General features: G+C 64.7%; 3 protein-coding genes across 3 annotated transcripts; 2 read left to right on the top strand and 1 right to left on the bottom strand.

The window, feature by feature from the left end:
- The first annotated feature begins 239 nt into the window (after positions 1-239).
- Positions 240-11,275, top strand: CHLRE_12g547350v5 (uncharacterized protein). The gene is made up of 18 exons (XM_043068904.1): positions 240-461; positions 649-728; positions 991-1,075; positions 1,163-1,219; positions 1,408-1,781; positions 1,960-2,251; positions 2,542-2,856; positions 3,145-3,315; positions 3,686-4,171; positions 4,353-4,463; positions 4,668-5,096; positions 5,280-5,330; positions 5,672-5,899; positions 6,212-6,269; positions 6,519-6,691; positions 7,129-7,491; positions 7,705-7,829; positions 8,218-11,275. Exons 1-18 carry the CDS (start codon positions 345-347, stop codon positions 10,718-10,720), a joined length of 6,018 nt encoding a protein of 2,005 aa, XP_042919074.1. The 5' UTR covers positions 240-344; the 3' UTR covers positions 10,721-11,275.
- Positions 11,276-11,339: 64 nt separating this feature from the next.
- Positions 11,340-23,199, top strand: CHLRE_12g547351v5 (uncharacterized protein). Its single transcript, XM_001693923.2, has 17 exons — positions 11,340-11,557; positions 11,985-12,170; positions 12,378-13,703; positions 14,629-14,655; positions 14,849-14,950; positions 15,124-15,196; positions 15,391-15,509; positions 15,720-15,815; positions 15,984-16,083; positions 16,271-16,581; positions 16,767-17,012; positions 17,212-17,344; positions 17,463-17,539; positions 17,685-17,823; positions 17,981-18,084; positions 18,254-18,896; positions 19,089-23,199. Exons 2-17 carry the CDS (start codon positions 12,006-12,008, stop codon positions 21,179-21,181), a joined length of 5,754 nt encoding a protein of 1,917 aa, XP_001693975.2. The 5' UTR covers positions 11,340-11,557; positions 11,985-12,005; the 3' UTR covers positions 21,182-23,199.
- Positions 23,200-23,796: 597 nt separating this feature from the next.
- On the bottom strand, positions 23,797-26,589 carry CHLRE_12g547400v5 (uncharacterized protein). The gene is made up of 5 exons (XM_001694053.2): positions 26,458-26,589; positions 25,778-25,844; positions 25,279-25,413; positions 24,949-25,011; positions 23,797-24,680 (listed from the first exon to the last, which is right to left on the bottom strand). Exons 1-5 carry the CDS (start codon positions 26,523-26,525, stop codon positions 24,582-24,584), a joined length of 432 nt encoding a protein of 143 aa, XP_001694105.1. The 5' UTR covers positions 26,526-26,589; the 3' UTR covers positions 23,797-24,581.
- Positions 26,590-26,648: the final 59 nt, after the last annotated feature.

Genomic DNA, 26,648 nt, shown 5'->3' with positions numbered 1-26,648 from the left:
GTCTGCCCACCCGCAGAGAGGTCTGCCTCCTTTCCTCCCTCCCTCCCTACCAAGCCTTCCTGCGCCGTTGGCTCCCTCCCTCCCTTTCCCATCCTTCAACTGTCCTGACTCCTCCCTGACCTGCGCACCTACATCACTGTGCCCACATGGGCACAGATGGGCAGCCCCATCCGATAGACACCTTTGTGGTTCAACTTGATTGATGTCCGCTTGGCCGTTTTATGCATACATAAGATACGCTTGAAGCTGACAGCTGTAAGGATGCATTGCAATAAGCTGCTGCATTTTTTGAACTGAGGCTCTGTAACGCACGCAAACTAAAAATTTAAGCAATACAGAAGAAAATGCCACCGCGAAAGAGAGTAAAGCGTGAAGGTGGAGCACCGGACGCGAGTGCACAAGACGCGCCTGGGCCTGGGTGCTCCGCGACTCACATATATGATCTGGGCGACTGCCTGGAGGCGAGTGGTGCTGCTTCGGACCCAACTTCTGCTCAAGTGTTCGGCCCCAATTGTTCAACAATTTGTACATGCCGAGCCCGAAGGCCATTACCAGCCTTGGAAAGCAGGACGGTTGGGAGCCTATGCAGAATCTACCATCGTTTACCTCGTTCCCTGACGCGTCGCTCATAAATTTGGGGCATCGCAGACGGTTTGCCAGCACCTGCCTTTGGGGAGCTGCTTGCGGAGTCGGCTTGTCAGTCGGCAATTTCGCCAAGTCTTCGGGAGGTGAGTAGGTCGGAGCTGGGGAGCGTCTAGGTTTTAGGATCTGCCTCGGCCCTCGGGCGGTGCACGGTGCCCTATGCAGAAGCCGCAGTGCCAAATAGAACTCGTAGCTTAAATGCTCACTCTCACGGACTTCGTCCAAACCGTGCGCGTCCTTCGCTCGCGCCGGTCCATCTACCTCGGGTTTGACTAGGGTCACGACACGACACGACATGCCGCATGAACGTTCACTCAATCCCTGAAGTCCCTGACCGGCGCGCAACAGGTCGGTTGATGAGCTGATGTTCATCGTCCCGGACGAGCACCGGGCGGTGTTACTGGATCTGCAAAGCTCCGTCCAGGCCTTTCCGGCAAGTGCGGTTACTTGTGGCACGGGGTTTGCTCGAGGCTGAGCTCCAGGAAATCTGACTAGACTCCTTGGATCACACACAACACAGGGCGCCAACTCGCTGCTTCTGGTCCTGGATAAGTATGATGACATGCCGCACTTCCAGGTAGGAGCGACTCATGCCTGTTACTGCTCATGCAGACCTCTCCTGGGATGTGCTGTGCTGAGGCTCAGCGGGGCGCGGGGGACCGGGCCACCGGGGCACTGGCACGGGGCCACAGGGGCAGCAGCTGAGCACAATTGGAACGCCACTATGCCACCCAGCACTCCTTGACCCGTGTGACACCTACGCAGGGGGTGGTGGACCGCGTGCGCCTGCCGGGGCCACCGCGGCCCGGGTCACACCGCTGGGAGGCGGCGGACCAGCCACACGGCGGCGCGGGGCCAGGGCCCAGCTCTGAGGCCGCCGCCGTCGCCGCTGCAGCTGCCGTGGCTGCAGCCGCTGTGGCGGCACACGGTGGTGGGGGTGGCAGTAGCAGTGCGGCCAGCCGGCGGCGCAGCCGCCGGCTTAGCGCTGCGCTTGACGCGATGGCGGCGGCGGCTACGGCGGCGGCTGAGTCTGAGTCGGTGCGGCTATCGCGGATCACAAAGCTGGCATTGCGCTGCAACATAAATCGCAGTGACGTCGCTAAGGAGCGGCAGCGGTACCGGGACAAGTACGGACGCAGGTGCGCGGGGGGGGAGCACCTCACTGGGAGGGACTTGGGGATTTTGGAGGCGCCACGAGAGTGCTATGGGCTAAGCTAGGCCGCTGGCGCGCATGGCGTGCTGACAAACGCATCAGTTTCACACCATGCCTGCCAACGGAGTGACTGGCGGCGCCTGCACCTCCCTGGTCCAATCCAGGTCCGGGGCGCCGCTGCTGCAGCTACTGGGGCTGCCGGCAATGCTGCTAGACGCGCTGCAGTTACCGGAGGACGAGGAGGGAGGCGGCGGCGGCGCGGCGGCAGGCGGTGATGGAGGAGGTGGCGGCGTTGGTGGAGCAGGAGCAGGAGCAGGCGGCGCTGCCGGGGGACTGGGACTAGGGCTGGGTGGCGCAGGCGGTGCAGGAGGTGGAGCGGGTGGTGGTGGTGGTCGGCGGCGGCGCTCGGGGCCGCCGGAGCCGCTGTTGGACCTGTCCTTCCTGACCCACATGCCGGTGAGGGGGGAGGAGCAGCGGGGCCGGCATGAGGGACGAGGGACGAAAGCGGCAGCGGGGGAGAGGGGCCGCGGACAAGCGGGAGGGACCGCAGGTGTGTTTGGGTGGGCGGGCGGGTGGCCGTGCGTCAGCCATTGGCACCCAACCACCGTGGCTCACTGCCGCCGCTCTCACCTCCTTAGAGCAGCTCCCCCAACCACTGCAGCCAACGAAACGAAACGAAGCCGCAACATGGCAACACACGTTTGTCATCCCCGTGCCCCTTCTGCTTTACTAACCCAAACACACAGGGCCTAGTATACCTGCGCCTGGCAGTGCCGCTCGACCTGCGTGGAGCGCCCCCCGGCCCCTCCTCCTCCCCCGCCCCTTCCCCTTCCCCAGCCTCCGCCCCATTCCCGGGCCCCTCGACCTCCACCGCCCCTTTCCCGGCCTCCACCGCCCACCCGCACTCAACGCACGTGCCGCGGCCTTGCGGCTTGGCCGCCCTGGGCGCGCTGCGCCACCTGACGCGGCTGGACCTGCTGCCCATGAACCAGCTCACCACCAGCGACCTGGAGCCGCTGGGGGCGCTGGCGGGCAGCCTGCAGCACCTGGAGCTGTTCCTGGTGGGTGCCAGCGCGTGGCGTGTGTGTTTTGGGGTTGGGGTGGGCGTGGCGTGGCGTGTGTGTGTTTGGGGTTTGAATGGGGTGTGTTACTTGCCCGCGCCCAACGAATGTAAGGCTCCACTGAGTGTGTGGCGGGTTGTGTGCGGCGTGGGTGGCGGTGGCCGTGTGGGTGATGGCATGATGGGATGCGTGGGCATGTGCAGGGCCGAGAAAGCTGTTCCCCGTCCCCTCCACCCCTTCTCCATCACCTCTTCCCCCTTGTCCCCTCTGATCCACCCGGCCTCTCAGGACGACCCCAGCACTATCTACTGGCACCGCCGCTCGGACGGCTACCCGGCGCCCGACCTCGCGCACGCCGTGCCGCAGCCGCCCGGCCCCTTCATGCTCATGCAGGGCCGCATGGCGCGGGAGTACGAGTACGCCACACGCGTGTACCCGGCCTGGAGGCGCCTCAGCGCGGTGGGTGGGCCGCGAGGCCGCGAGGGGCGGGGCCGCCAGGGGCGGGAGTAAGAGGTTATGTGCACGAGCCCAGCGAAAAAGTCCCATCATCGTCAGAAAGCCTCAGGGTGGGTGTGGATGGGCATGGAGGAACGCTGCCACCATGGCAGCAAACCTGTCTGGTCGTGGCTGCAAACATTCTGAGCTGCCGCGGGCACCGCTGCCCCCCGTCCCGTTCCGTCGAGAACTATCGTAACTGTGCCTTCAGCCCCTTGTTACCCGCCCTCCCCCGCGCCTGTCCTGCATCGTCACGTCTCTTGATGCGTACTGGCCATGCCTACAACCTTCTCTCACCCCCCACCTCCCCGCCCTGCTCCTCCCCCCACTGCAGCTGCTGTCCAAGCTGGCTCTGCTGACGCGGCTGACGGTGACGGGCACGGCGCCCTTCTGGCTGCCCATGGGCCAGCACCTGCTGGCGGCGCACCCGGGGTTGCAGCACCTGCACCTCACATGCACCTCCACACCCGCAGAGTTCATGGCATCGCCCGCCTCAGGGCCCGGGCCTGGGTCCGGAGCGGCGGCTGTAGCAGCAGGAGCGGCAGTAGCAGGAGCGGCAGGAGCAGGAGTGGCAGCAGCAGGAGCGGCAGCAGCAGGAGTGGCAGCAGCAGGAGCGGCAGCAGCAGGAGGGGCAGGAGCGGGGGCGGAAGGCGCGGGACTGGCGGCGGAGCGGCGGGGCCCCGCGGGAGCGGGGCCGGAGGGCGGCGATGGAGGGAGAGCGGCACGGCAGAGCCCCACGCCCGCAGCGGCAGCGGCAGCGGGCGCGGCAGGGCAGGCAGCTGCGCCGGTGCTGCGGCCCGGGCGCCACATGCGCGTGATGGTGCGTGCAGTCAGATTCGCACCACCTGTTGTACCAGGGCAATCGACTGGGCTGGGCAGCCTAAGAAACCAATGGCGAACACCGACGCACGTGCCAGCACCACACGGCCTGCCCGCCAAAACCCGACCTGCCGCGCCCCTCCCCCTCCATGCCCCCCCCCCCCCCGCCCCTCCGCACGCAGGTCCGGCACAGCGAGCGCAACACGCTGCTGGAGGACGCCGCACAGCTGCTGGTGGTGCAGCCGGTGGCGCCGGGGGACGAGATATCGCTCGACATATGCGGCATGGGGCAGGTGCGTGTGTGCGTGTGTGTGTGATGCGTGTGTGCTCCTCTGCTGATTGACTCTGCCGCACACATGACCCCGGAACCGTGTGAGGTCGACACCGTGCAACCAGGCTGTGCAAGCAAGCAGTGTGCCGCATTCGTATGGTACATCATCGGTTTGTGTACGTGCCCACGCCGTGCCCACCCCCGGCCCCCGGCCTTGTCCCTTCAGGTGAGCTCCTCGCTGGGCGGCCAGATCCGGGCGCTGCTGGCGGCGCTGCCTGTGCGCTCGCTCATCATGCTGCACGCCAGCTGGGACGACCCCGCAGTCGCCACAGAGGTGCTGTCAGCCATAGCCGTGCAGCCGCAGCAGCAGCAGCAGCCGCAGCAGCAGCCGCAGGCGGTGGTAGTGCAGCAGCAGGGGCAGGGCCAGGAGCAGGAGCGGGGAGCGGAGCTGCCTGCGGCTGCGGGGTTAGGAGTGGTTGCAGGAGCAGCAGCGGGCGCGGCGGGCGCGGCTGCTGGCGAATTAGCAGGAGCGGGCGGAGCGGGGCCCGCGGCTGGGGTGGGTGGGGCCGCGGTGGCCGGGGCCGGAGTCGGGGCAGCCGCTGACGGCGGCGCACGGGCTGCTGGTGCCGCACGCAGCTGCTTGCGGAGGCTGCAGGTGCGGCGGGCTTAGGACGCCTAGGGATTGGGAGGGCGTGCGGGGCTCTGTTCGGTGGCTTGTCTGGTACATGTGCTGGCCTGGTACATGTGCTGGCAATCCGTGCCGCCTGTCCTGTCGCCCTCCGCTGTCCTTCCCTTGGGGCTGACACCGATTCATCTGCTGCATGTTTCACGCTCGCAGCTGTGGAGCCGGGACAAGGAGGCGTTTGACGTCAGCAACCGGGTTCTCACTGTGAGATGGCGGGTTGGGGGGGCTCCAGGAGGCGCGCGGTTGGTTGGCGGGGCCCGAAGTGGTCGCAAAGGAGGCCTGCGGGACTGGCGGGGCTACGTGCGTTGAGGGGCTCACAGGCGGCGCTCCGCGGGCCTTGCTCCACCACACACACACACGCATACACACACACGGGTTTTCCTTGTGCTCTACAACACATATACACACACATACGCGAAGTGTTTCTGCCTTTGTGCTCTGTAGCACACGGGAAATTAGTCACGATAGGGCAATGCTACTCGGCCTCTTACTGACCCAGCCCAACTCGCTCCATTCGTCGCTCCAACGCTTTCTGCGCTCCGCAGCAACAGGAGCAGGCCAGTGGCCCCACCCCCGCCGCAGCGGCCGGCCCCACAGAGCTGGTGCTGCACGGCCCCCTGCCCGACACCCTGGGGCCGCTGCTGCCGCCCTCGCTGAAGCGCCTGTCGCTGGCCAACCGAGTCAACGAACAGCAGCAGCAGCAGCAGGGAGGCGGCGCCGCGGCGGTGGCTGCAGCCGCGGCGGCGGCGGCGCGCCGACTGGCGGTGGTGCAGGTAGGAGCTGTGCAACGTTGGCCAAGAGGGGGGGTTCTTTTAGTGCATCCTTGAAAAGCGTGCTCGCTGCGCGGCCGTCGTCATGCGCAGCGGTCGCGATGTGTCGTGACGTGTCGTACCGTTCCTGGATTCGCTCTTCGCCCCCATCTGCTCGCCCCTTTCGCCAGCGCCCCCTCCTGCTGCTCCATGCCACCCGAGACCCATTACAGCACCACGGTTGCCTTCTCTACTGCCACATCACCGCATTACCGATACTCATGAGGTACCGATACTCGTGCAACGCCCGCCTGCTGGCTGCCCGCCGCCGCACAGGTGGACCACCTGCCCGAGGGCCTGGAGGCGCTGGACATGCAGAACATGAGCCTGCGGGGTGGGTGGGGGGCGCCGCGGCGAAAGCCACAGACCTTGTCAATTGGTGGTGGTGCTGCTGCTGCTTATTGCGCACCCCTCCGGCTGTGGCCACTCATGTCCAAAGGCTCCTAACCGCATCCATCCCAGGGCCTCATGCACTAGACTGGTGAAGCCCTACCCCACCCGTCTCACTTGCCCCGCCCGCCCCTGTGCCGCCCCTGACCTGACCCGCCCCGCCCCCACTGCCACCCCACGCTGCACCCCGCAGGCTCCAGCCGCGGCCTGCCCCAGCTGTGCCACCTGTCGCTGCACTCGTGCGCGCTCACGGCGCTGGAGCAGCTGGCGCCGGGCCCGGCGCTGCGGCGGCTGGCGCTGTTCCGCAACACCATCGCCGCCAGCAGCATGCAGCGCCTGGTGGAGAGCTGCCCGGAGCTGCTGGAGGTGGGTGTGTGTGGGTGTGTGTGTGGGGGGGGGGGGCTGGGTGGGGGGTGGGGGGGGGGCTGGGGGCTGGGGAGGGGGGGAAGGGGGACAGGAAGGAGGGAGGAGGGGTGGTGGTAGTTGAGGGGCAGGGAAAGGAGGGAGGCGGGCGAAGGGGGAGAGCGCTGTGAGGAAGGCGCATGCCGTAGGCGGGTGTCGGTCGCACCTTCCCTAGGCCTGGTACCTCGTGGGCGCAGCCCTGCCTTCCCTGCGTCCTGTCCTCTGCTGCGGCATCGGCGGCGGCCTCGCTCCGCACCACAGTTTGCCTCCCTCTCATGCGGTACGGCATCACCCACCCATCCACCCACGCATCCATCCACCCACCCACCCATCCACCACCCACCCATCCCGCCTCTGTACCAATCTTTGCAACCCACCTCCGTTCCGTTCCTGGCGCGCAGCTGAGCCTGCAGGAGGCCTTCTCGCCCGACCCCGGCCGCCGCCTGCACATGAGCCTGGCGTGCGGGCACCTGCTGGCGGACATGCACCACATCGCCCGACTCACGCGCCTCGAGGCACTGGCGCTGCCCATACCGCCCTCGCGGGGCCTCGTAGCGGCGGGAGCGGGGGCGGCGGGGGCAGCAGGAGAAGCAGGGGCGGGGGCAGGGGGAGGAAGGGGGGCTGCGGGAGGCGCAGGGGCTGGCGGGCAAACGCGGGGCGCGGCGCGGGGAGGACATGGCGCGCTGGGGGCTCGCGGAGAGCTGGAGGCGGCGGCGGAGGCGGAGACGCACGGGACCATGGCGCATGTGGTGTCGCATTTGGAGGTGAGGAGGAGGGTGCGGTGGCGGCAGCCGGGTTTTGCACTGCAGCTGTGGACTGGAACAAACGAACAATGCAGGTGGACTTCAACGTGCGACATCGACCTGGGCCAGCGCCGCACCCGACTGCGTTTGCCTGCCTCGGCTAACCCAAAACCACTGACCCCGCACCCATCTCTCCGCCTTCTGCCCTCCCCGCCCTCGCCCGCCACACGGCAGTCGCTGCCCTGCCTGCAGACGCTGACGGTGCAGGGCCTGTGGGACGCGCACGTGCCGCACCTCACCTGCCTCACACGCCTGCGCCGCCTGGAGTGGCTCAAGCTGCACATGGTGGTGGACCAGACGTGCGTGCCAGAGGGTGGTGGTGGTACATTCCAGGACCAAACGCGAGCCAAGTTAGGGGGGGCGGGGTTATTTGCCCAAGCCCAACGAAACAGCGGAAGGCAGGGGCTGGGAGGCAGGGGCAGGGACAGGCAGCGGCACGGGTGTGTCGGGTGTTTGCACTGCGGTGTATCCATGAGGACTGGGGGCAGAGGCCAAGGGGTCGGGGGTCCCGGGAGCACACATTGCGGCGGGGCTGCAACGCCTGATGCGGAGACCGTTGGGGAAGGGCCTGTGCTGCGCATACGGAAGTAGAGCGCGTGGGCGGGCAGCTTACGGGCTTGGTGAAACTCCCGTTGCAAGTCCGCCAACAGACACTTGTGCATTTCGGTTGGGTATCCGCTGCCGCAGGTGCTTCACGCTGCAGAGCCAGGATAGCACGGCGCCGCCGTTGGGGCCCCGCCGAGTGCCTGGCTCCAGGGCAGCGGGCCCCACCGGTAGCGACCCCCGCCCCACCGTGGCAGGCGGGGCCGCCGGCGGCGGCGGGGGCCCCCTAGCTGCGGGCGTCCCCAGCGGCTCAGCGGGTGGCGGCGACGCCAGGTCCCGGCGCGCGACGCCCGCCGCCTCCGCCTCCGGAGCCGCCGCCGCTGCGGCCGCAGCTGCACCCAACGCGGCCGCGAACGCCGAGGACGGCGGCGGCGGCACCAGCGGCGCCCGGCGGCGCGTGACGCGGACCTCGGCACGGGCTGCAGCAGCAGCATGCACGGACGGCGCCGGCGGCGCCTCGCCAGTGCCCGGCGCCGCGGGCCCGTCCCGTGCGATGGCCATGGCACCGCCGCCGCCGCCATCAACCATGGGCATGCTCGGCGGCGGCCGAGGCGCCAAACGCGGCCGGATGGAGGCCGGCACTGTGGGCGACGGCGTGGGGGCTTCCAATGAGGAGTCGGATGGGGACACAGACGCCTCCACGGGCGCGCGGCGCTCGGAGACGGGCGGCGGGCGTGGCGGCGCCGCCAGCGCCAGCTGCCGAGGTGGGCGCGGCGGCAGCCGCCACGGCCGCGGCGGCGCGGAGGCTGAGCCGCTCTCCACTTCCACGTCGCTGCAGACGCAGGAGGGGCCCGCGGCCGCGCAGGCGGCCGGGCCCGCCGCCGCAACCCGCGGCCGCACGCGGCAGCAGCAGCAGCAGCACCAGCCGCCGCCGCCGCCGCCCGGCCAGCAAGGGCATGGGCACCTGCACCGGGCGCCGCAACCTGCACGCGCGGACGCGCGGGTGCATGCTCATGCTCACGATGACGGCCCTTCAGCCGCGTCGCCGGACTCCAAACTGCAGGACGCCACAAGCGTCAGCCGCACCCTGTACGACGCACTGGTGGCTGGCTTGCCGCACACGCGAGTCGGCATGAAGCTGATCACGTTGTCGTTCAGCCCCCCCGATGGAAATCGCAGCGGCGACGGCGGCGGCGCAGGTGTCGGGGTCGGCGGCGGCGGCGGCGGCGGCGGCCCAATCGGCATCCCGCCTGGCATGCTGGCGGGCTTGGGCGGCGGCGGTGGTGGTGGTGGTGGTGGTGGTGGTGGTGGTGGTGGTGGCGGTGGTGGCGGTGGTGGTGATGGTAATGGTGGTGGTGGTGTTGGTGGTGATGGTGGTGGTGGTGGTGGTGGTGGTGGGGGTGGGGGTGGTCCCGGCGGAGGTGGTGATGGTCCTGGCGGCGCAGTCGCGGCGGCAGCGGCGGCGGCGGTGATGGCGGCGGTGGCGGTGGCTGAGATGTTTGGGGGGCCGCAGTTCGCGGCCGGAATGCCGGGAGTTGGGCTGCAGGGCCCTGGCGGCGCCAACGCGCTTGCTGGGAACGCTGGCGGCGGTCCGGGCGGCGCCGGTGGCGCCGCGGCCGGGCAGGCGCAGGGCGGAGGCGGCGGAGGCGGGCAAGTGGGTGGGTTTCAGGCTTTCCTGGGCATGGCTCTGGATCATGATGATGACGAGGCGGCCGGCGGCGGCCACGGCGCCGGCGGTGGCGCCGCCGCAGGCGTATTCCCGCACCCGCACCTGCACCCGCCCGACAGCGACACAGACGCGGACAGTGACGACGGCGGCAGCGATAGTGACGAGGAGGGCGGCGGCGGTGGTGGAGGTGGTGGCGGGCCTGGCGGCGGCGGTGGCGGGCCGCCGCCGGAGCTTGAGCAGTTTGTTCAGGCGGTTGGCGACCTGGGCATGCACCTCATGATGAATTTGGCCATGGCGGCTATGGGGGCCCAGCCTGGCGGCGGTGGCGGCGGCGGCGGCGGCGGTCCTGGTGGCGGCGGCGGCGGCGGGGCCGGGGCCGGAGGTGGTGCAGGAGGAGGAGGAGGTGGTGGTGGTGAAGGCGGGATGCCGGACCTGCAACAGCTGCTTGCAGGGCTCGGTGGCGGCGGCGGGCCAGGTGGTGGCGGTGGCGCAGGTGGCGGCGGCGCGGGTGCAGGGCTGCTGGGCATGATGGGCATGATGGGCCCGCCGCCGCCCGGGCACCTGGTGCTGGGCCCGCTGCCCTTCCCGATGGTCCCCGGCGCCATGTTCCCTGGTCCGCCGGGAGGCGGCGGCGGAGCTGGTGGCGGCATGGGTGGCGGCGGGGGTGGCAATGGGGCTGCGTTGCCGCCGCCGCCGATGGGGTTGTTCATGGGCGGCATGGGCATGGGGTTGGGAATGGGCATGGAGCCACCACAGCTGGGAGTCATGATGGGGCTGATGGGGGCGCCGCCACCGGGCGCGGCGGCCCCGGTGCTGCCGCTGGGACTCGGGGGAGAAGGAGGAGGCGGAGGAGTGGGAGGGGCAGGGCCGGGCCCGGCAGCGCATGGTGGAGGGGCAGGAGGCGGTGGCGCGCACGGCGGTGGTGAGGGCGGGGGCGGGGGCGGGCCGCCAGGCGGCTTGGGGTGTCATGTGATGTGAGGGAGCGTGTTGACAAGTGCGGCCAAGGTACGCTTGCGGCAAGGGAATTGGATGCAGTCAACAAGGTTGTGTGCTTAAATTGTTGGGTGTAAGGCTGCATGTGCAGACGCAACTACCGTTCTGGCTCTGGGCATGTTGGTGTGCCATTGCTCTGGTGGAGTGGTGGGTTGTCAGCGCGAACCTTTTTCCGAGGCACCCGAGGCGTAAATGGTGCCCGAGCGAGGCAGCCAGTCCAGCGGCGCTCACACGCGGCGCTCAAAGCGGCGCTCACACGCACGGCGCCTTGCCGCATAACTTCAGAATCCCCGAACTCAAACCAACCCCCCATACACGTTCTTGTCAACTTTTGATTAGCATACCTCGGGGAGCGTGCAGGGGAGGGTGTCTGGTGTGTCTGTGCTTACTCACACGGTCTATCCTGTGTGCCGACTATGCTTGTCTAGGTGTGTATGGGGGTCTAGTATGTCTATATAGTGAAGGCCGAAGACCAACACAGCCTGCCATGTAGCTGGGCTGGGCTGGAGACCCGTCGCGCGATCGCGACTTCCCATGGTGAAGTAAGAGGCCGGAGCTTGACCATTCCTAAGGCATTACAGCCCACCATCGTCACCAATATAATGTTGCGCATCGAGCATTACCTCTGTAGCATTTGAATGCACACTGAGTGCTATTTTTGGACACTACAAAACGTGTTGTTGCATCTCGAGCAGAACTGAAGTATTCCCTGCAAGCTTAGCCGGAAGATGCGGCGATCTGCGAGGGTCTACACCGGAGTCTCCAGCTGGGCGAAGATGTGTGGGCCGAATGGGAGACAGTTTGCACTTGTCTAATTAATCGGTACGTGTGGTATCTTGCTACTGATTGGCTCGAAGCTACGATACCAAGCTGCATTTGGCAGCCCGCACTGACGGGCGTCTGGGGACGGTCGGACGCCGTCGGCAAGTAGCGGCGCACCTTTATGGCTTGCTGCTATAGTGCGCTACCATATTTTACCTTCTGCGTGGGCGCTGAAGATTAACTCAGCAAGGCCGGGCGTGCATGCACTCTCCATTAGTCTCTACCCCACTATGCCTCGCTGCTGCGCCGAATTGATGCGTGCGATAACGAGAAATGCGCTTGTCTTCGGCACGATGCTTCAAACGAAGAAACGTCACACCTGACGCGCCCGTTCTTAGTGGGTCGGAGTCCACGTGCCGAACTCTACCAGGCCAGCCCAGCTTCCAAGGCATCCCGCGTTAACCTTTTATTATCGTGCCTCCAGCAGGTATATCCCTTCTAACGGGCTATGTTCAACCGACGGAAAAGCGCGGAGGCGCGGCGGAGCCTGGAAGCCCGCGCCCGGCACTCGGAGGAATGGGTGTCGGACCCGCCTGTGGCCAGCGGACAGGATATGGAGATACCTTTCGGGCTGCGGCATGATTCGGAAATCGGGGCCGGTATTATGCACCAGGTAATTGTGCAACAGCTGGTGTGGGGGAAGGAGGCAGGCGAGGACACGGCGACACGCAGTCGGTGTGGGTGGGAGGTGGGAAGCGCGTCGGGCGGTGGGTGGTTTCCACATACACAGGCCATGTGCCCATTGAACTGTGCACGTACCGTGAGTGCTGTGCGCTGAAGATTCCTCGCACCGTTTTGTCGCTTCGTCCCCTTGCTACAGGCCGTGGACCGAGCCTCAAGCAGCGTGCAGCTGCGAGGCACAACAGATGCCGCCCTGTCGCTGGCAATGGAGCTGGGCTTCACGATAGGCAACGACGACGAGGAGGACGAGCAAGAGGAGCCGGGAGAGCCGGGGACTGAGTTGCAGGGGCAGGTTGAAGATGTGGAGGATGTGGAGGAAGGGCAGGGGGAGGAGGACGACGGGGATGGGGCCGAAGATGGCGAAGGCGAGGAATGGACGTACGACGACGCAGGCCTCGGGCCCTTGCATCGGCCCATGGAAGGCGAAGAGGTGCGCACTGGTTTGTACCGTTCGGCGCTGTTCCAGCAATTGCAGCCAATGCCGCAGCTCCCGCAGACAGCATTTATAACCGGGAACGGCGAGGCGAGCGAGGTTGGGGCACGGCATGACGGCATCGACTCTGTCGTTGCACCGGACGTGGAGAGCGAGCTTGCTGAGGGCGGCGTGCCCAGCGCCGCGGCTGGACCGCAGCAGTCGGCATCTGCCCCCGCCCTCGTTGCCGCTGCAGCCGCGGCTGTAGCAGCAGGCGGGAGCGGCGCCATACGCGCGAGCGTGGGCCGCAGCGGGGCCAGCAATGGCGCGGGGCACGGAGACACAGGCGGCAGCTCAGGGCTTGAGGCAGTCATCGGTTTTGCCGGGGGTCGAGGCAGCACAGCCCCGGGACCTGGCGGCAGCGGCATGGCAGGGGACTTGGAGTGGCCGGGGACCCGTGGCGGCACCGGCAGCGGCACGGGTATGGGTGGCAAGGCGCTGGCGAGCAACGTCGCGCCGCAGTCGTCACGGCACAGCCTGGTGGTGCGAACCAGTGCCGCGCCCATGTTCCCGCAGCACACGCAGCACCCGGTACACCACCACCACCTGCACCACCAGGGCAACCACTGGTCGCCGCTCGGGCCGTCGCCGCACGCTTCGGGCCTGAGCCTGGCGGCCTCCGCGCCGCCGCACACCCAGCAGCAGCCTGCGTCCCCCACCGTGCAGCGCATTGCGGGCCGTGGCCGAGGCCGTGGCCTGTCGTACGACGGCGAGAACGGCCCGGCACTTTCGTCACCACCCTCCCAGCCTTCACCAGACGTGCGGCCAGATGCTCTGCAGCAACAGCAACAGCAACAGCAGCAGCAGCACCCACAGCCTGCACCGCAGCAGATTCAGCGGGCTGTGAGTGCGCTGACAGACGGCACGTTGCGCCCCGGTCCAAGCAACAGCGTGGGGCGGGGGGACAGCGCCGGGGAAGCACCTGGAGGCTGCTGCAAAGGACCGCGCACGTGGTGGCTGGACGTGCGGCTCCAGGTCAAGCTGCTGTGGAAGGTACGTCTGTGTGTGTGATTGTGTGTGTGTGTGTGTGTGTGTGTGTGTTTGTGTGTGTGTGTGTGTGTGTAACTACGGATTCCATGGTGGCCTCCTCGATTCTCGTGGTCGAGTTATCGGGACAAATTGCGGGCAAGCAGCAGGCACACCCGGCTCACGCTGCCGCCACAAAGCGCCCCTCCTGCCCAGAGCGCACACCTGCTCTGGAGTCCACTGGGAGTAACACACCAGCCCTGGACCACACCAGTGACCTCAGCAGGGTCACTCCTGGCCAAAACACCGCAGGAACCAGCGGGGTGATCCACCACTAGGCAAGCACTAGGCAAAAGGGAGCAAAACAACGCAAACCAAGCACACCAACCACATGGACACGTACACACTCGACACGCACGATACGGCGCCTGCCGGCTGTCCGGCGACCTCGCAGCCTCCCACAGCACTCGACGCCAGGGCAGACTATGCCTGCGCAGCCACGAACACGTCGTGGCCACTAGGCCGGTCCAGGCCACGAGGCCAATGGTGCTCCAGCACCCAACCCACTTCCCGAACCCCACAGTCCCTGCTCTCTTTCGCCCCCTCCCCGTCTGCCGCTCATGCTCAAACCCCTACTCGCTGGGCCCCCTAGTACGGCAACTCAGTGGCGGCTCTAAATTGCGCTCTTGCGCTTCTTAGTGAGGGCGGCTCCCTCTTCAAGTCTCCGGCTCCAGATCCAATGCTTGCGGCAGCGCGCAAAGCAGCTCCCCATTCACCACCTTGGGTGCGTGGCGTCCACGCCGTCCCGGCCTTTGCGGTGCACGCCCAGCTGAGCAATGGTTCTGCAGATTACTGCCAGGCCGACTGGTCGGGCAGGTCTTGTTTGCCATGTCGCCACCATGCGCAACGTAAACCTCAACGGGCTCTGGCTGCCTTGCACGTGCACCTGCAGGTGTTCCTGGACATCGTTCAACGCAAGGTGAGAGGTCCTCCGGCAGGGGAGTAGGTGCGGGTGCTGGGGGGCCGCAGGCAGCACACCCAAGCCCTGCTGAAGCACTGAACACTTTTAATACTGCTGCTGCCTTATTTTCGCCCCCATCGCTTCTACGCCCTGACATCTGCCCCCTCACATCCATCGCCTTGGTCCCGCACGCTTCCTCTCCACCCCGCAGCCCTGGGTGCTCCTGGTGCCCGTACTCATGTGCTTTTTGATCACGGGGCTGGGCGTGTTTGGAGTGCTCTTCGCCTCGGTCCGCAATATAAGCTCCCAGCAGGTAAACATGATGCACCGTGCCGGGCGGCGGTGCACGGCATGTGGCCTCACAATGCGGGGCTGCTGTGACAATGAAGGACAGCAGACCTTCCCGCCCGCCGGGTGGGAGTAGTGGTCCACTGTTGCCGGCCACTGGTACACACGGTCATACACTGCCAACTTGTTCCTCAACAGAACTACGCGCGGGAGGCCGTGGCGTCCGCAACTGCAAACGCCATTTCGGGCCAGCTGGAAATCGCAACTTTTGGTGAGCTGCACGCAGCTGCGCGCATTGGCTGCAGCAGCGCCACCACCCAAAGCCGGAACGTGGCCATGCGTGCCGCGGGCCAAAACCAAACTCCTCTTTCACTCCTAACGCCCCTGAGGCCCGCTGTCCACTGCCCCGGCGTCTGCAACAACGGCCACCCTTGTGTCCGCCTGTGCTTTCTCCTGTCCCTGCAGCCGTGATGACCATGTCTGCCTACCTCACGCAACAGCCCTTTTGCGCCGACCTCAACCGCAACTTTAACAACCTGTCTTCAGTGATTTTAGATTGGGACGAGAAGCATCTCGTATACCAGGTGCGGCGGCGCTGGGAGTTCTTAACATAAACTTGCTGTTGCGTCGTGCTTCGAGTACTGGCACGGGACGCGGCGGATCCACTTTGCCATTCTCCCCATGCAATCTGCGGCACGTTGCCCCACCCACGCACGTACACACAGTGTGTCGACCCCTCCACCTCGCTCCTCGTCCTTCCAAACACTTACACACGTACGTCCACACGCACACAGGTCCAGGCGCTGCCGGCCGCGGTGCTCAACTACATCTACCCGCCGGTCAGCGACCCAGAACTGGAGAAGGTGCTCATTGGTCGGGACCTGTTGGAGGTGAGTGGCTGGGGCACCGGCATCGTGTGTGTATGGCACGTGCCATGTGGCGTGTCCAACTGTCCATACATGCATGCAGTGTGTATGGAGATGACTGGTCGCACATGCTCGCGTGGGTGTGCACATGATGACGTGCGCCGTACACCGCGCGCCGTACGCCGTACGCAGGTGCCCATGTACCGCGAGGACACGCTGTACCAGATCCGAGCACGTGACCAGCGCCTGATGCTGGGGCCGTACGCGCTGCTGGAGGGGTTCCAGGGCATGTGTGAGTGTGCCGGGTTTATGGCTGGCCTGGAACGTCTCCCCGCGCATGGTGCCTCCAAACTTGTCCTGACGTGCCGTATTCACATGCTGTACCGTATCGTGGCCTTGTGTTCTCATGGCGCTTGTGATCCGACTAAACGTCCGTGCCTGACCCACGTGCCTTTACTGCCTGCTGCCACGCGTTGCAGTCGTGACCTACCCCATCTTCCTGCCCGCACCGAACTCCACCTTTGATTGGGGCTGCGGCGTCGAGCCGCACGACTGCCCGCCGGGCGTGTGCTGGCTCGCGAAGGAGGGCCTGAAGCTGTGGGGGCTGGCGACCTCGGTCGTGTCGCTGGACAACATGCAAGCCGATTTCCGGTTTGCGACGCTGAGCTCGCAGGGCTACTTGTACCGGCTGCACCAGCTGCCGCGCGCGCCCAATCGCGCCGCAACCATCGCCGCGAGCGACCCGCTTCCCAGCGACCCAGTCACGGCAACTGTGGCGAAGTTCAACCTGGTGAGCAGTTGCACGTACGGGCGGCAGGCACGATGCTGAAACGGCGTTCTCCCACTTGCACGTACGCGTGCCTTCGACGCCTTTCACTGAATAATATCCGTGGTGTTTACACTGTCGGCACCCTAGCATGCCATCAAGTCGTTTAGTATCACGCACCGAATATGTCGTGTCTTACATTCATGCAGGTGTGGGTGCTGGAGGTGTCCCCTGCGGCAGGCTGGGTGCCCGAGTGGCGCGACCCGTGCATTGTCGCGGTGGTGGTGGGCTCTGTGGCGGTGTCGCTGTTGGTGCTGTGGCTGCTGGTGACGCGGGAGAAACACAACATGCTGCTGCAAGCCATGCTGCCGGAGAAGGTCATCTGGCGCCTGCAGCGCGGCGAGCAGACGGTGGTGGAGGAGTTCTTGGATCCCGTCACCATTCTGTTCAGTGACGTGAGTGCACCGACTTGTTTGCACTTGCGTTTCGAGAGTAGGGATGGGATCGGCCTTATGGGATTGAAGGCTGCGAGCCAACATACGTAGATGCAAAGGCTTGTGGCGGGCAGCCCCTCCCCCCCGCCCGAGCTCCCCCACCTCACTGCGGTCATGCCTCTTGTATTTCACCATGCTGCCTGTCCATAACCCCACACAGATTGTGTCGTACACGGAGGTTGCCTCTCAGCTGACTGCGCTACAGGTGGTGCGGCTGCTGAACGAGCTGTACACACAGTTTGACTTGCTGTGCGATAAGCACGAGGTGTACAAGGTGGAGACAATAGGAGATGGTGAGCGTGTGCATACGTGATGGCTTAGGGCTTTCACCACCTTCCACACCTGATCCGTCATTCGGCCATCATCCCATCAGCTGTTCTTATCCCCCTCTCCCCTGCCTTCTTCACACAGCGTTCATGGCGGTCGCGGGCTGCCCCACTCGCGAAGAGCCCATAGCCGCGGCCGTCCGAATGGCCAACATGGCGCAGGTATGTCACTAGTGTTCTGTGGCCCGACATGCAATGGTTTGCATGTGCGTTTTGTATCTCTACGTCGCACACGGTTCAGATGCGGTGCTGACTTGCACACACAATGGCAATTATGAAATCCACAATACGCCGCGACACCCGACAGGACATGATTGCCATGGTGGAGGAGTTCACAACGCGCGTGGGCGATGAGGACATGAAAGTCAAGATCCGGATCGGCCTGCACTCGGGGCCTGTGGTGGCAGGCGTGATTGGGCAGCGCATGCCGCGATACTGCCTGTTCGGTGAGTACAGACCCGGATCCGTCATTTGGGGGCTTCCGCAATAATGATGGGCACCCAAGCATGAGCACGCGAACAGATTCAGGCTCTTAATTAATCATTGACAGGCGCCTATCCCCTTGCCTGCGTCATCGTTTCCTCTTGCCTCCGGCCCCACCAGGCGATACGGTCAACACCGCCAGCCGCATGGAGACCAACTCCTCGCCCATGTGCATCCACATCTCCGCAGCCACCGCCTCGCTTCTGAGGCTGGCGGGAGCAAAGGTGCGGGGGTGCTTGGTGCTGCCTGGAACGCCGGTGGTGGGTGAATGGACAAGGGTCAATGGCAGCAATGCCCCTTGACTAGTACGCCTGCCTTCCAGGCACCACCCCGTGCGCGCTTGCTCCTGACTTTGTGCCGCCACCGCGCGCGTCCTTGCTTGCTTGCTCGCAGGTGGTCATGCCGCCGCGCAACATCAAGCGCGCCGCCGCCGACCGCCCCGTTGCGCCGGTTTCGCCACTGCGCATGGGCCTGCCGTCGGCCGGCGGCCTGCCCTCCGCCCTGTCACTTCTGGGCGCACTTCCCAGCGGCATACTTCAAAACGGCACAGGCCGGGATAGAACGCCGAGCGATGTCGGCGTGGCCCACCTGCCGCCGCCCTCGCCGCCCAACCTGTCGCTGCTGCTGGAGCAACACGACCAACAGCAGCTGAGCAATGGCGACATGTGGCACGGCGGCGGCGGCGGCCCGGCGGGTGGTGCCGGTGGCGGCGGAGGCATGAACGCTGCCGCGCCCACGGCCCATGCCTCCCGTCAGAGCCTCATCAACTTGAGTGACACAGCGTTCTCAGCTGGAGGCGCGGGTGCGGCGTCAGCTGCCGCGGGCGCGCAGCAGTCACACCCGCCAGCAGCCGGACCCACCCAGAAGCCTCACATGCAGCAGCATCCACATCCCAGTGGCACCGCCGCTGCTGTGGCCCCGCCGCCTGCATCGCAGCTGTGGGGCGGCGGTGTGGGCCGAGAGCGCAACATGCTCCCGATGCTGGACAAGCCAATGACATTGTTCGGCCGTGGCCGGACCATGATCAAGGGCAAAGGTGAGGCCTGCGTGGGCCAGGGGCTGGCGCCGCGTCCGCGCCGCGTCCATTCGGGTATATATGTGCGCTGTTTCCCAAATAACGAGTCAAGTCCCCATGGCTTTCTCTTGCTCGTACGCAAGTTACATACTTGCCCGCGCGCAGCTAACGCAATGGCGGCCCTCTGTCTCTGACGTACTCGCTCGGATGCAGGCATGATGCACACGTTCTGGCTTCAGCGCAAACCGGACCTGCCGCCAGCGCCCGCCGTCCCGCCAGCGCTAGCAGCCGCCGCCCGTATCCCGCTCCCCGGAGGCCTGGCGACTGTCAAATCGCAGCGCCTCTCCATGCAGCGGCGCCCGTCCTTCCACCCGTCCAATGGACCTCACGGCGTTGCAGCTGCAGAGGCAATGGCCGTGCTGGGCATTGCCAGCACCACCAGCCAGCCAACAAACTATGTCGGGAGCGGAGTGGCGACAGGAAGCTTGCTCGGTGCAGGTCACGGCAGCTGCCGCCCGTCCGATGCCGGCAGCAGCACCGACTTCGTACGGCGCGTTACCAACACGACGAACGGTGGCGGCCTGACGCCGCCGCCGGCTAGCGGGGCCGGCGGTTACGCTGGAGGTTACGGTGCATGCGGTGGCTACAGCGGAGCCGCTGCTACGGCAACGGCTGCTACCATGGTCGTGCCCCATGGCACGGATGATGCGGGCTCTCTGTCGGCGGCAGCGGATCTGCTGCAGTCGGGCATGCAGGCGGCGGTGATATCGGCAGCGGGGGCGGGGGCTCAGCACCAGCCTGGCCTGGCGGGCACGACGCAGTGCCGGTCGCCTCTGGGCCGCAAGCGCAGCGTCAGCGTCCACTCCTACACCTCTCCGTCCCCAACACAGCAGCAGCAGCAGCAGCAGCAGCAGCAGCATGTGTCAAGGCAGCGGCTGCCTTCGGCGCAGGCGCCCACGCTGGCAACTGGCGGTTCATCCTCTGGGCAGGCCCCGCCCGGCCTTTCCTCCGGCACGGCGGCGTCGGTGCTGGCGGCAGCCATGGCGCTGGGGCCGCACGGACAACACCAGCAGCAGCTGGCACCAGCACCCACCGCAGAAACAGGCCTGCTGGCAATGACCTCGAGCGCCGCCAGCTTGGAGGACATTGCCTTTCCGGTCGCCTTCGACCCGCCCATTGCGGATGCGCGCAACCCACAGCATACCGGGACGCGCGCCAGCAATTTGCTCACCTCTGCGGCTGAGGCCGCTGCGTTCAACTCGGCCGGTGCAGCTACCTCCGCAGACCCACTGGGTGCGGCCAGTAGCCCCGACCCTCGCATGGCCCGCCGCCTGCTTGGCGCTGCCGTGTGTGACGCCTGCTCGAGCGGCGAGTGCGAGCTTGCGATTACGGGTGGCTCCGTGTCGAGGGGCGGCGCAGCGGAGCATAGCAGCCTCCGCGGCCTGCTGCGCCCACAGCAGGCGCAGCAGGTGCACACGGAGGGTGCGCACAGTGGCGGCGGCGCCGGCGGCGCTGACACTTTCCATGATGAAGCGGCGCCGCTTGGGCTGCGGGCGCTGGGCCTAAGTGCGTTTTCGGCCATGGCAGAGGACGCGGGCGTGGCAATGGACGTGAACGCCACGTTTGCCCACTCCGCAGCCCACCTGCACTCCAGCACCATCATTTCTCGCCTCGGCTCGACGATAGCGATTGCAGGCGGCAGCGAAAGCGGTCATAATGGCGCGCCTGGTGGGGCCGGTGTGAGTAACACAAGCGCCGCACAGTTCAGCTTTGGCTTGGCCGGTGTGCTGTGCAGCGGGCAGTCTAGCGGCGCCCCCGGCTCAGTGGGGCCCCCGTTTCGACGTCGGCAGCGGATCCTTGCAGGCCTTGATGCGGTGGTGTCTGCGGCGGGGGATCCGCCGGTCGACAGTGGCGACGCCCCGGCGTGTGCGGGTGGCGACAGTGCTGCTACGCATGGCGATGGCAGCGGCAGTGATGCCGCCGCTGGTGTGCTGACGCCCGTCACAGGCTTCGCCGCGCGCGCCAACGCCAACGCAGCTTCTGTTGCTGGAGACATGACAGCAGTGAAGGGGAATGGGCCGGCGGCGTTTCTTCGCATTGATGGGATTGGTGGTGGGGGCAACAGCGGTGGCGACATAAGCAGCTCTGTCGGGTCCAGAGCCGGCGCCGCTCCTATCGCTACTCGGGCTGTGGCTGCGCTGTCAGACCCTACGGATATGACTGGCGTAGCGCAGGCGGAGCGGGAGGCGGAGGCGCACGCAGCGAAGGGAAAGACGGGGGCAGTGGCTGCTGACTGCCGCTCTTGAGCTGCGAAAGGGCTCGTGGTGGGAGGGGTGTTGAGTATGTGGATGAGCGCGCGGTGTCGCTGTCATGGAGCCTGTCCAATGGGCGTTACAGGTTGTATGGCAACGAGTGTGACTGCGAGCAACTTGCAGGGCTCTCCAAGGGCGCAGTCAATGAGGACGTATGTCGGCGCACGCGGCCGCATTAGGTTCGGTGCAAGTAGAGCACCGTGAGTGCTAGTCATTTCTAGATTGGGTGGACGTGTGTCAGTGTGTTCACATGTAGCGGGCTGCGTGGTCAGCCGTGCGCATTCCCATACGCCGCACAAGGGCTATATCCCTTAGCTGTAGCCGACGCTGCAGAAGCCAAGCGGTCCCGGGGGCTTGCGCCGCGCTCTTTATGTGACGCCAGCCATGTTTTGATTGGTGTGGCGAGAGCGGTTGACGTGCGATGATGTGGATGCAGGTGCAGGTGCATGCATCATGCATGGCCTCAAGGGGCTTCGTACGCCATCGGCGCTTGAGTGTGCGCGAGTGTTGCTGTGCCTCGTACGAGAGATTCTGAGTGGAGAACCAAAGCGGGTTGCTGCGGATATGCGTTGTGTGCGGGTGGCACGCGCAAGTGATGTGGGCGATGCGCCCATGTTCATTCTACAGCCAAGTTGGCTTCGGATAGACAGGTATGCGGCATGAGTGGACGCGAGAATGCCGACCCGGCATACTGGCCTAGGTGTGGCAGTACTGAAGAGAAAGGAAGTGCACAACCCGTTGCAAGCTGCACACACACAGAAAGTTGCACACATGCACGGAAGGAAAGGACTCGCATGAGGAGTGGGTCTGCATGCGGCTTGGTTTGCGTGCTGTTGCTGGATGGTGTGGTGCACCCATAGCTGCGGCTAACAAGTCTTGTTTTCAATTACGACATTGCGTGTGGGTTTCGCATGACCAGACGTCAGGCCTATCATCGTGTCAAAGCCAGTGCATTGTGAACGCGACGTAATTCATTGTTACGGCGAGTTCGCATGTACAGTTTGCTTGTGGGCGCCTGCGCAGCAGCGCAGGCGTTGATACTTGACCCATGCTGAGCTGTGCAAGCAACCTGGCACTGGTTTGTGCCAGTGTGGAGTCTGGTGCCCGGCGCACGCATGCACGGACGCATGCATGCATGCACGCACGCACGCACGAGTAGGGGTGTTCTCCGGGGGCTTCGCCCCCCCCCCCGACTTCTGCGCTCCGAGGGCTCAGCCCAGAAGGCCGCCGGTGTCGGAGGTCCGTGAGGCAATCATGACGCCTGGCGACTGGACGCTGCGGCACTTGTCATTCATAGTGATCGGTAGCTATGGTGGGCTCTGACTTGCTCGGTGGAGTTGGAATCGCCACAAAGAAGTAATGCTGCTATTTATCGGTGGCCGGTGCCGGCTGCTTGGGCGTGGGTTAGCTACTCACGGCAGCCATACCGCACGGGTGAATCGGACTCGGGTTAGTTCGTAGGAATGTCGTTAAGGGACAGCGCAAGGCAAGTGAGTCCGTACATGAACGTGGATGTGACTCACGGGGTGTAAGTCGCGCACAAGCAAGTAGCCATGCTTGATAACAGGGTTTGTTCAGAACGGACGCACGTAGTTGCGCTCCACATTTATAATTTGCATGGGCAGTATGCAGTTACAGGGGTTGCTTGGAAGGGACGCAGGTGTTGGGGCTACGCAGTCACGATGTGCCTGGGCGGTGAGCAACTATGCAATGTGTGCGCTGGTCTCTAGCATACATTTTTGAACGGGCGTGGTGGTGTACGGCAGTGTTTTCACAGCGGGAGCGAAGGGAAGAGGGCTCGACAAGGAAAAGTGGGCTGCGCCCACAGAATATTATGTCCGTGTCGCGTAGGAGCCGCTATCTGCGCGGGTTATGCTGCATATGTGACGGTAGGTGTGCATTTCACCATCAGAGGAGCCCAAAGCGACCTCGAATGTTGCGTGCTAGGCTGGCATCTCTTTGGTCTTCGCGGACGCAGTCTTAGTGGTGATACTATGTAAGCAACAGAATTTGCTTCCCGGGCATCCCTGCAACGCCCGCAAGGATGGATTCCGGTGATCAGTTCCGGCACTCTTGCCTGCATTGGCAGAGCTTCTGTGCCCCCAGTGCGAGCGTTCCGCCCGCTCGTGCGTGCTGGTGTGCATGCATCTTTCGTAGACGACCCTTGTTGAATTATCTCCAGTAGCGAAGAGAAACGCGGAGACGCGCTGACGCGGAGAGAAGCGGAAGGAAATGATCGGGAAGAGCAGGAAGAGGCTCTGACTCCGGTGTCCCACAGCCCAGGGGTCGTATCTTGTTTTCGGGGTGATGTCTGGCTCCAGACAAAAACGGCCGGATGGCCGCCGTCTTTTTTCTGGGCACAAGGCGGTTTGGGGGCTTCTCCATAGGAATTCGCTTGGGAATTCGGACAAAACCCGCCCCAAACCCGGGCCAACAAAGTCTCACCCCAGACATTAGCCCCCGGGAGGAATGTCTAGGAAACGGCCAAAATGGCCGATTAATGTCTGGAGACATTAAGATAGGAGCCCTGCCACAGCCGTACTTCTGCACTGCACCGGGCTCTACGTGGATGGCGTGGAAGTAAGGTAATGGCGCCATGTGGCTTTCACAAACACGGTAGATTACAATTCCGCGCACCTGGCGACAAGATTGTAGGCGGTTGTGCATGGCTCCTAGGCGTGATTACATGGGGGCGGGGGTCGCAGCAACAGCAGGCAAACCATGTGGATACGACATTACAAAAAGGGACAGTCCCGCCGACCGCAGGAGCATAGCCCCGCATCCCTGCTCAGAGGGGCGCACAGAGCAGACTGCCGTCGGCGAAGCTTCGTGCGTGAGTCCTGGCCACGCCGCAGTAGGCTGCCAGAGCCCAGCCACCGTACCGTACCATAACACCATGATGGCCAGTCATCTCGCAGATATTTGGCAGCAGTACCACAGAAACGGTATGCTGCTTGCCCACACCTGGTACCACACTGCTACCGTATAATACCATCGTATTGTGTTACAGGGGCTTGCCGACGAACACATTCCAACTGATTCATTCTTCCGTACTTTCTTAGCCGGGGCAATTACTTCATCTTACTGCACGAGCTGCGGCAATGCAATTCCGGTACTGCACGTGTCTGCGCTTTCCCTTGCACCTTCAACGCCTCCTGCAAAAACCGGAAGCCCAGACCCAGCATGCATGATGTGATCATGCCGTCGCCACGTCGACAACCTTACACCGACCCTTACCATCGGCAACACATGTACCTATTGTCATGCATTGTGTCTACGCCCAACGCTACGTAAAAGTAGGTTGTCCAAGTTTTGGTCCATTCATGCAATAACGCAGTGCGGGTCATTACGCACTCTGGCTATTGTGCAGTGTGTGCTGCGCACACTTGCTACTTCACTCGGTCACCACATACTTGGCGAACAGGTTCTCCGGGTTGGTCATCGCCTTAAACTCCAACGCATTCCCGGAGGGATCGTAGAAGAACATGGTCCACTGCAAAACAACCAAGAGCGAGGCACGGGTGGGAGAAACAGGCAAGCAACGTTAGCGCACTCCGCACTCGAGGCAAACAGTAACAGCCCCTACTAAGTAACGTCTGATGTGTAGGTATGTGCCGCAGCTCTCCAACGCAGCTGTAACTCGAGCAGCCCAGTAAATCGTGCACGGTGGGGGGTGGGGAGTGCGAGGTCCAGGCAGCCCATGCCGCGCAGGTACATACCCAGGTGTAGGACCCACGACAGCACACGCGACACACCCTCACCTGCTCGCCAGGTGTCCCCTTGAAGCGCAGGTGGGGCTCAAGCGCAAACTTGACGCCCTGCGACTGTGGGCGCCATGCCAACCCATTATATGGGACCGTGTATGGTTGATTGAATTACGCCGTAGATATCAACATTCAAGAGCAGTCTGTACACAGCCGCCACCCGTTACACCCCTGAGCAGCGCATGGCAGCGTTCCGTGCAGCGAGCGCCCACTCGTCGCACCACCACCAACACATCGTACTGTTTACCATGCGACCAATGCCACCCATCGACCGCCCACGCAACGAACGCATGACAACTAACCAATCAACCGCCGCCCCCACCCCACCTTGAGCTGCATCGCCAGGGCGTGGAATTGGTCCACTGTGAGGGCGGCGCCAAAGTGCGGCACAGGCACCGGGTCGCCGTCCACGGCGTTGTGTGCGGAGGAGCCGTGGTAGTCCTTGACCAAGTGCGCCACTACCTGTTGGAGAGTAGTAGGGCAGGTGGCGGAGGTGCCGCGTTGAGATCCGGGCGGGAGAGCGCGCAGGGGGCGCCGTGTAGGAGGGCGAGTGGAGCAGCAGCAGGCCCAGCAGGCCCTTGGGTGGCGTGCGTGGTGTGTGTATGTGTGCGTGTGTGTGTCCGTGCACGCAAGTGAATCATGCAAATCTCCTGGAACGCTGCATCGAAAATTCAGGCTGTGGCCCAACACGGGAATTCCCCAGCCTCCCGACTGCATATTTGTGTGGGGTCCGTAGGCCGTCTCGCTCAGGCCTGCCCCGCCCCGGCCGCAAGGACAGTGGCCCCCGGGACAGTGGCCCTAGGGGGATTGGGCACAAGGTCCGCACCTGGTGACCGAACAGGTTGAAGTCCACCCATGTGGCTGCGGATCTGCCTTCCGGGCAGCTCAGCACCCTGCAAGCCCGAAGGGTAAGGGCAGCGAGTCAGGGCACGTGCAACCAGGGGGGCCCAGTCGGGGGGATGACAAGGTATCACCGTCCGGCCACCCAGCCAACCCGCCAACCCATCTTCCAATCCACTGTCGGACATCTTTGCTGTGCCTGTTCTCAATCGACACTCACACTCCCAGCCCAGCAACCATCAATGCGCCAAGACCTTGAAGTCTGCCCCCCAAACAGCATTACAGTGATTGCCCTTGCCAGCTGCGCTCCCCATCGGAGGATTGGGTGATGTCACAGCGCGTGTGTGGAAGTGAGCCGCCAGGGGCTGCAGTTCATAATATCGTGATAACCCGCCTTTGTGGCGGACAGGGGGGCTTAAGTCCCGCCCTTGGGGCGTGCTAGGAAGACGGTGGAGAGGAGACCCCTACGCCGTGTGGGGAGGTTGGACTGGATGTGGAGAGACTCGACCACAACAATGCGTGTGCTCCCCACTGGAGGGCTAACCGCGCGGTCCTGAGCCGTGTCGCTAACCCCAACACACCAACCGCCAGCAGCCCACCGCAGGGGCCCGCAAAGCCCCCAAGAACCACTTTAATGCACAAATCCAATAAAGTCGTCAATCGCACCCGCCGTAGAACGCCCGGGCTTCCTCGACGTCGCGGACAGGGATCGCGATGTGGAATGGAGGGGACATGATTCTTTATAGGAAGTCAACAACTAGTAGTGGTGAGCAACCAAGCGTATTACGTAGTGTAGACAGCAAATGAGGACTGGGCAGGCGAAAACTGAAAACCGATTGCACCAGGTTGCATGAGGC

Source organism: Chlamydomonas reinhardtii, chromosome 12 (genome assembly GCF_000002595.2).
Source record: "Chlamydomonas reinhardtii strain CC-503 cw92 mt+ chromosome 12, whole genome shotgun sequence".
Taxonomy (NCBI): Eukaryota; Viridiplantae; Chlorophyta; class Chlorophyceae; order Chlamydomonadales; family Chlamydomonadaceae; genus Chlamydomonas; species Chlamydomonas reinhardtii.
The sequence above is the reverse complement of the archived record's forward strand: the minus strand, read 5'-3'. Positions and strand labels throughout refer to the sequence as shown.

Bases quoted from the DNA above. Each gene is read 5' to 3' on its own strand.
- CHLRE_12g547351v5 (XM_001693923.2), top strand. From the start codon at position 12,006: ATGTTCAACCGACGGAAAAGCGCGGAGGCGCGGCGGAGCCTGGAAGCC. The intron at 13,704-14,628 runs GTACGTCTGTGT...GTGCACCTGCAG, and splicing joins AGGTCAAGCTGCTGTGGAAG to GTGTTCCTGGACATCGTTCA. The intron at 15,816-15,983 runs GTGAGTGGCTGG...CGCCGTACGCAG, and splicing joins TTGGTCGGGACCTGTTGGAG to GTGCCCATGTACCGCGAGGA.
- CHLRE_12g547400v5 (XM_001694053.2), bottom strand. From the start codon at position 26,525: ATGTCCCCTCCATTCCACATCGCGATCCCTGTCCGCGACGTCGAGGAA. The intron at 25,414-25,777 runs GTGCGGACCTTG...ACTCTCCAACAG, and splicing joins TCAACCTGTTCGGTCACCAG to GTAGTGGCGCACTTGGTCAA. The intron at 24,681-24,948 runs GTGAGGGTGTGT...GTTGTTTTGCAG, and splicing joins AGGGGACACCTGGCGAGCAG to TGGACCATGTTCTTCTACGA.
- CHLRE_12g547350v5 (XM_043068904.1), top strand. From the start codon at position 345: ATGCCACCGCGAAAGAGAGTAAAGCGTGAAGGTGGAGCACCGGACGCG. The intron at 462-648 runs GCGAGTGGTGCT...GGGGCATCGCAG, and splicing joins ATCTGGGCGACTGCCTGGAG to ACGGTTTGCCAGCACCTGCC. The intron at 7,830-8,217 runs GTGCGTGCCAGA...CCGCTGCCGCAG, and splicing joins CACATGGTGGTGGACCAGAC to GTGCTTCACGCTGCAGAGCC.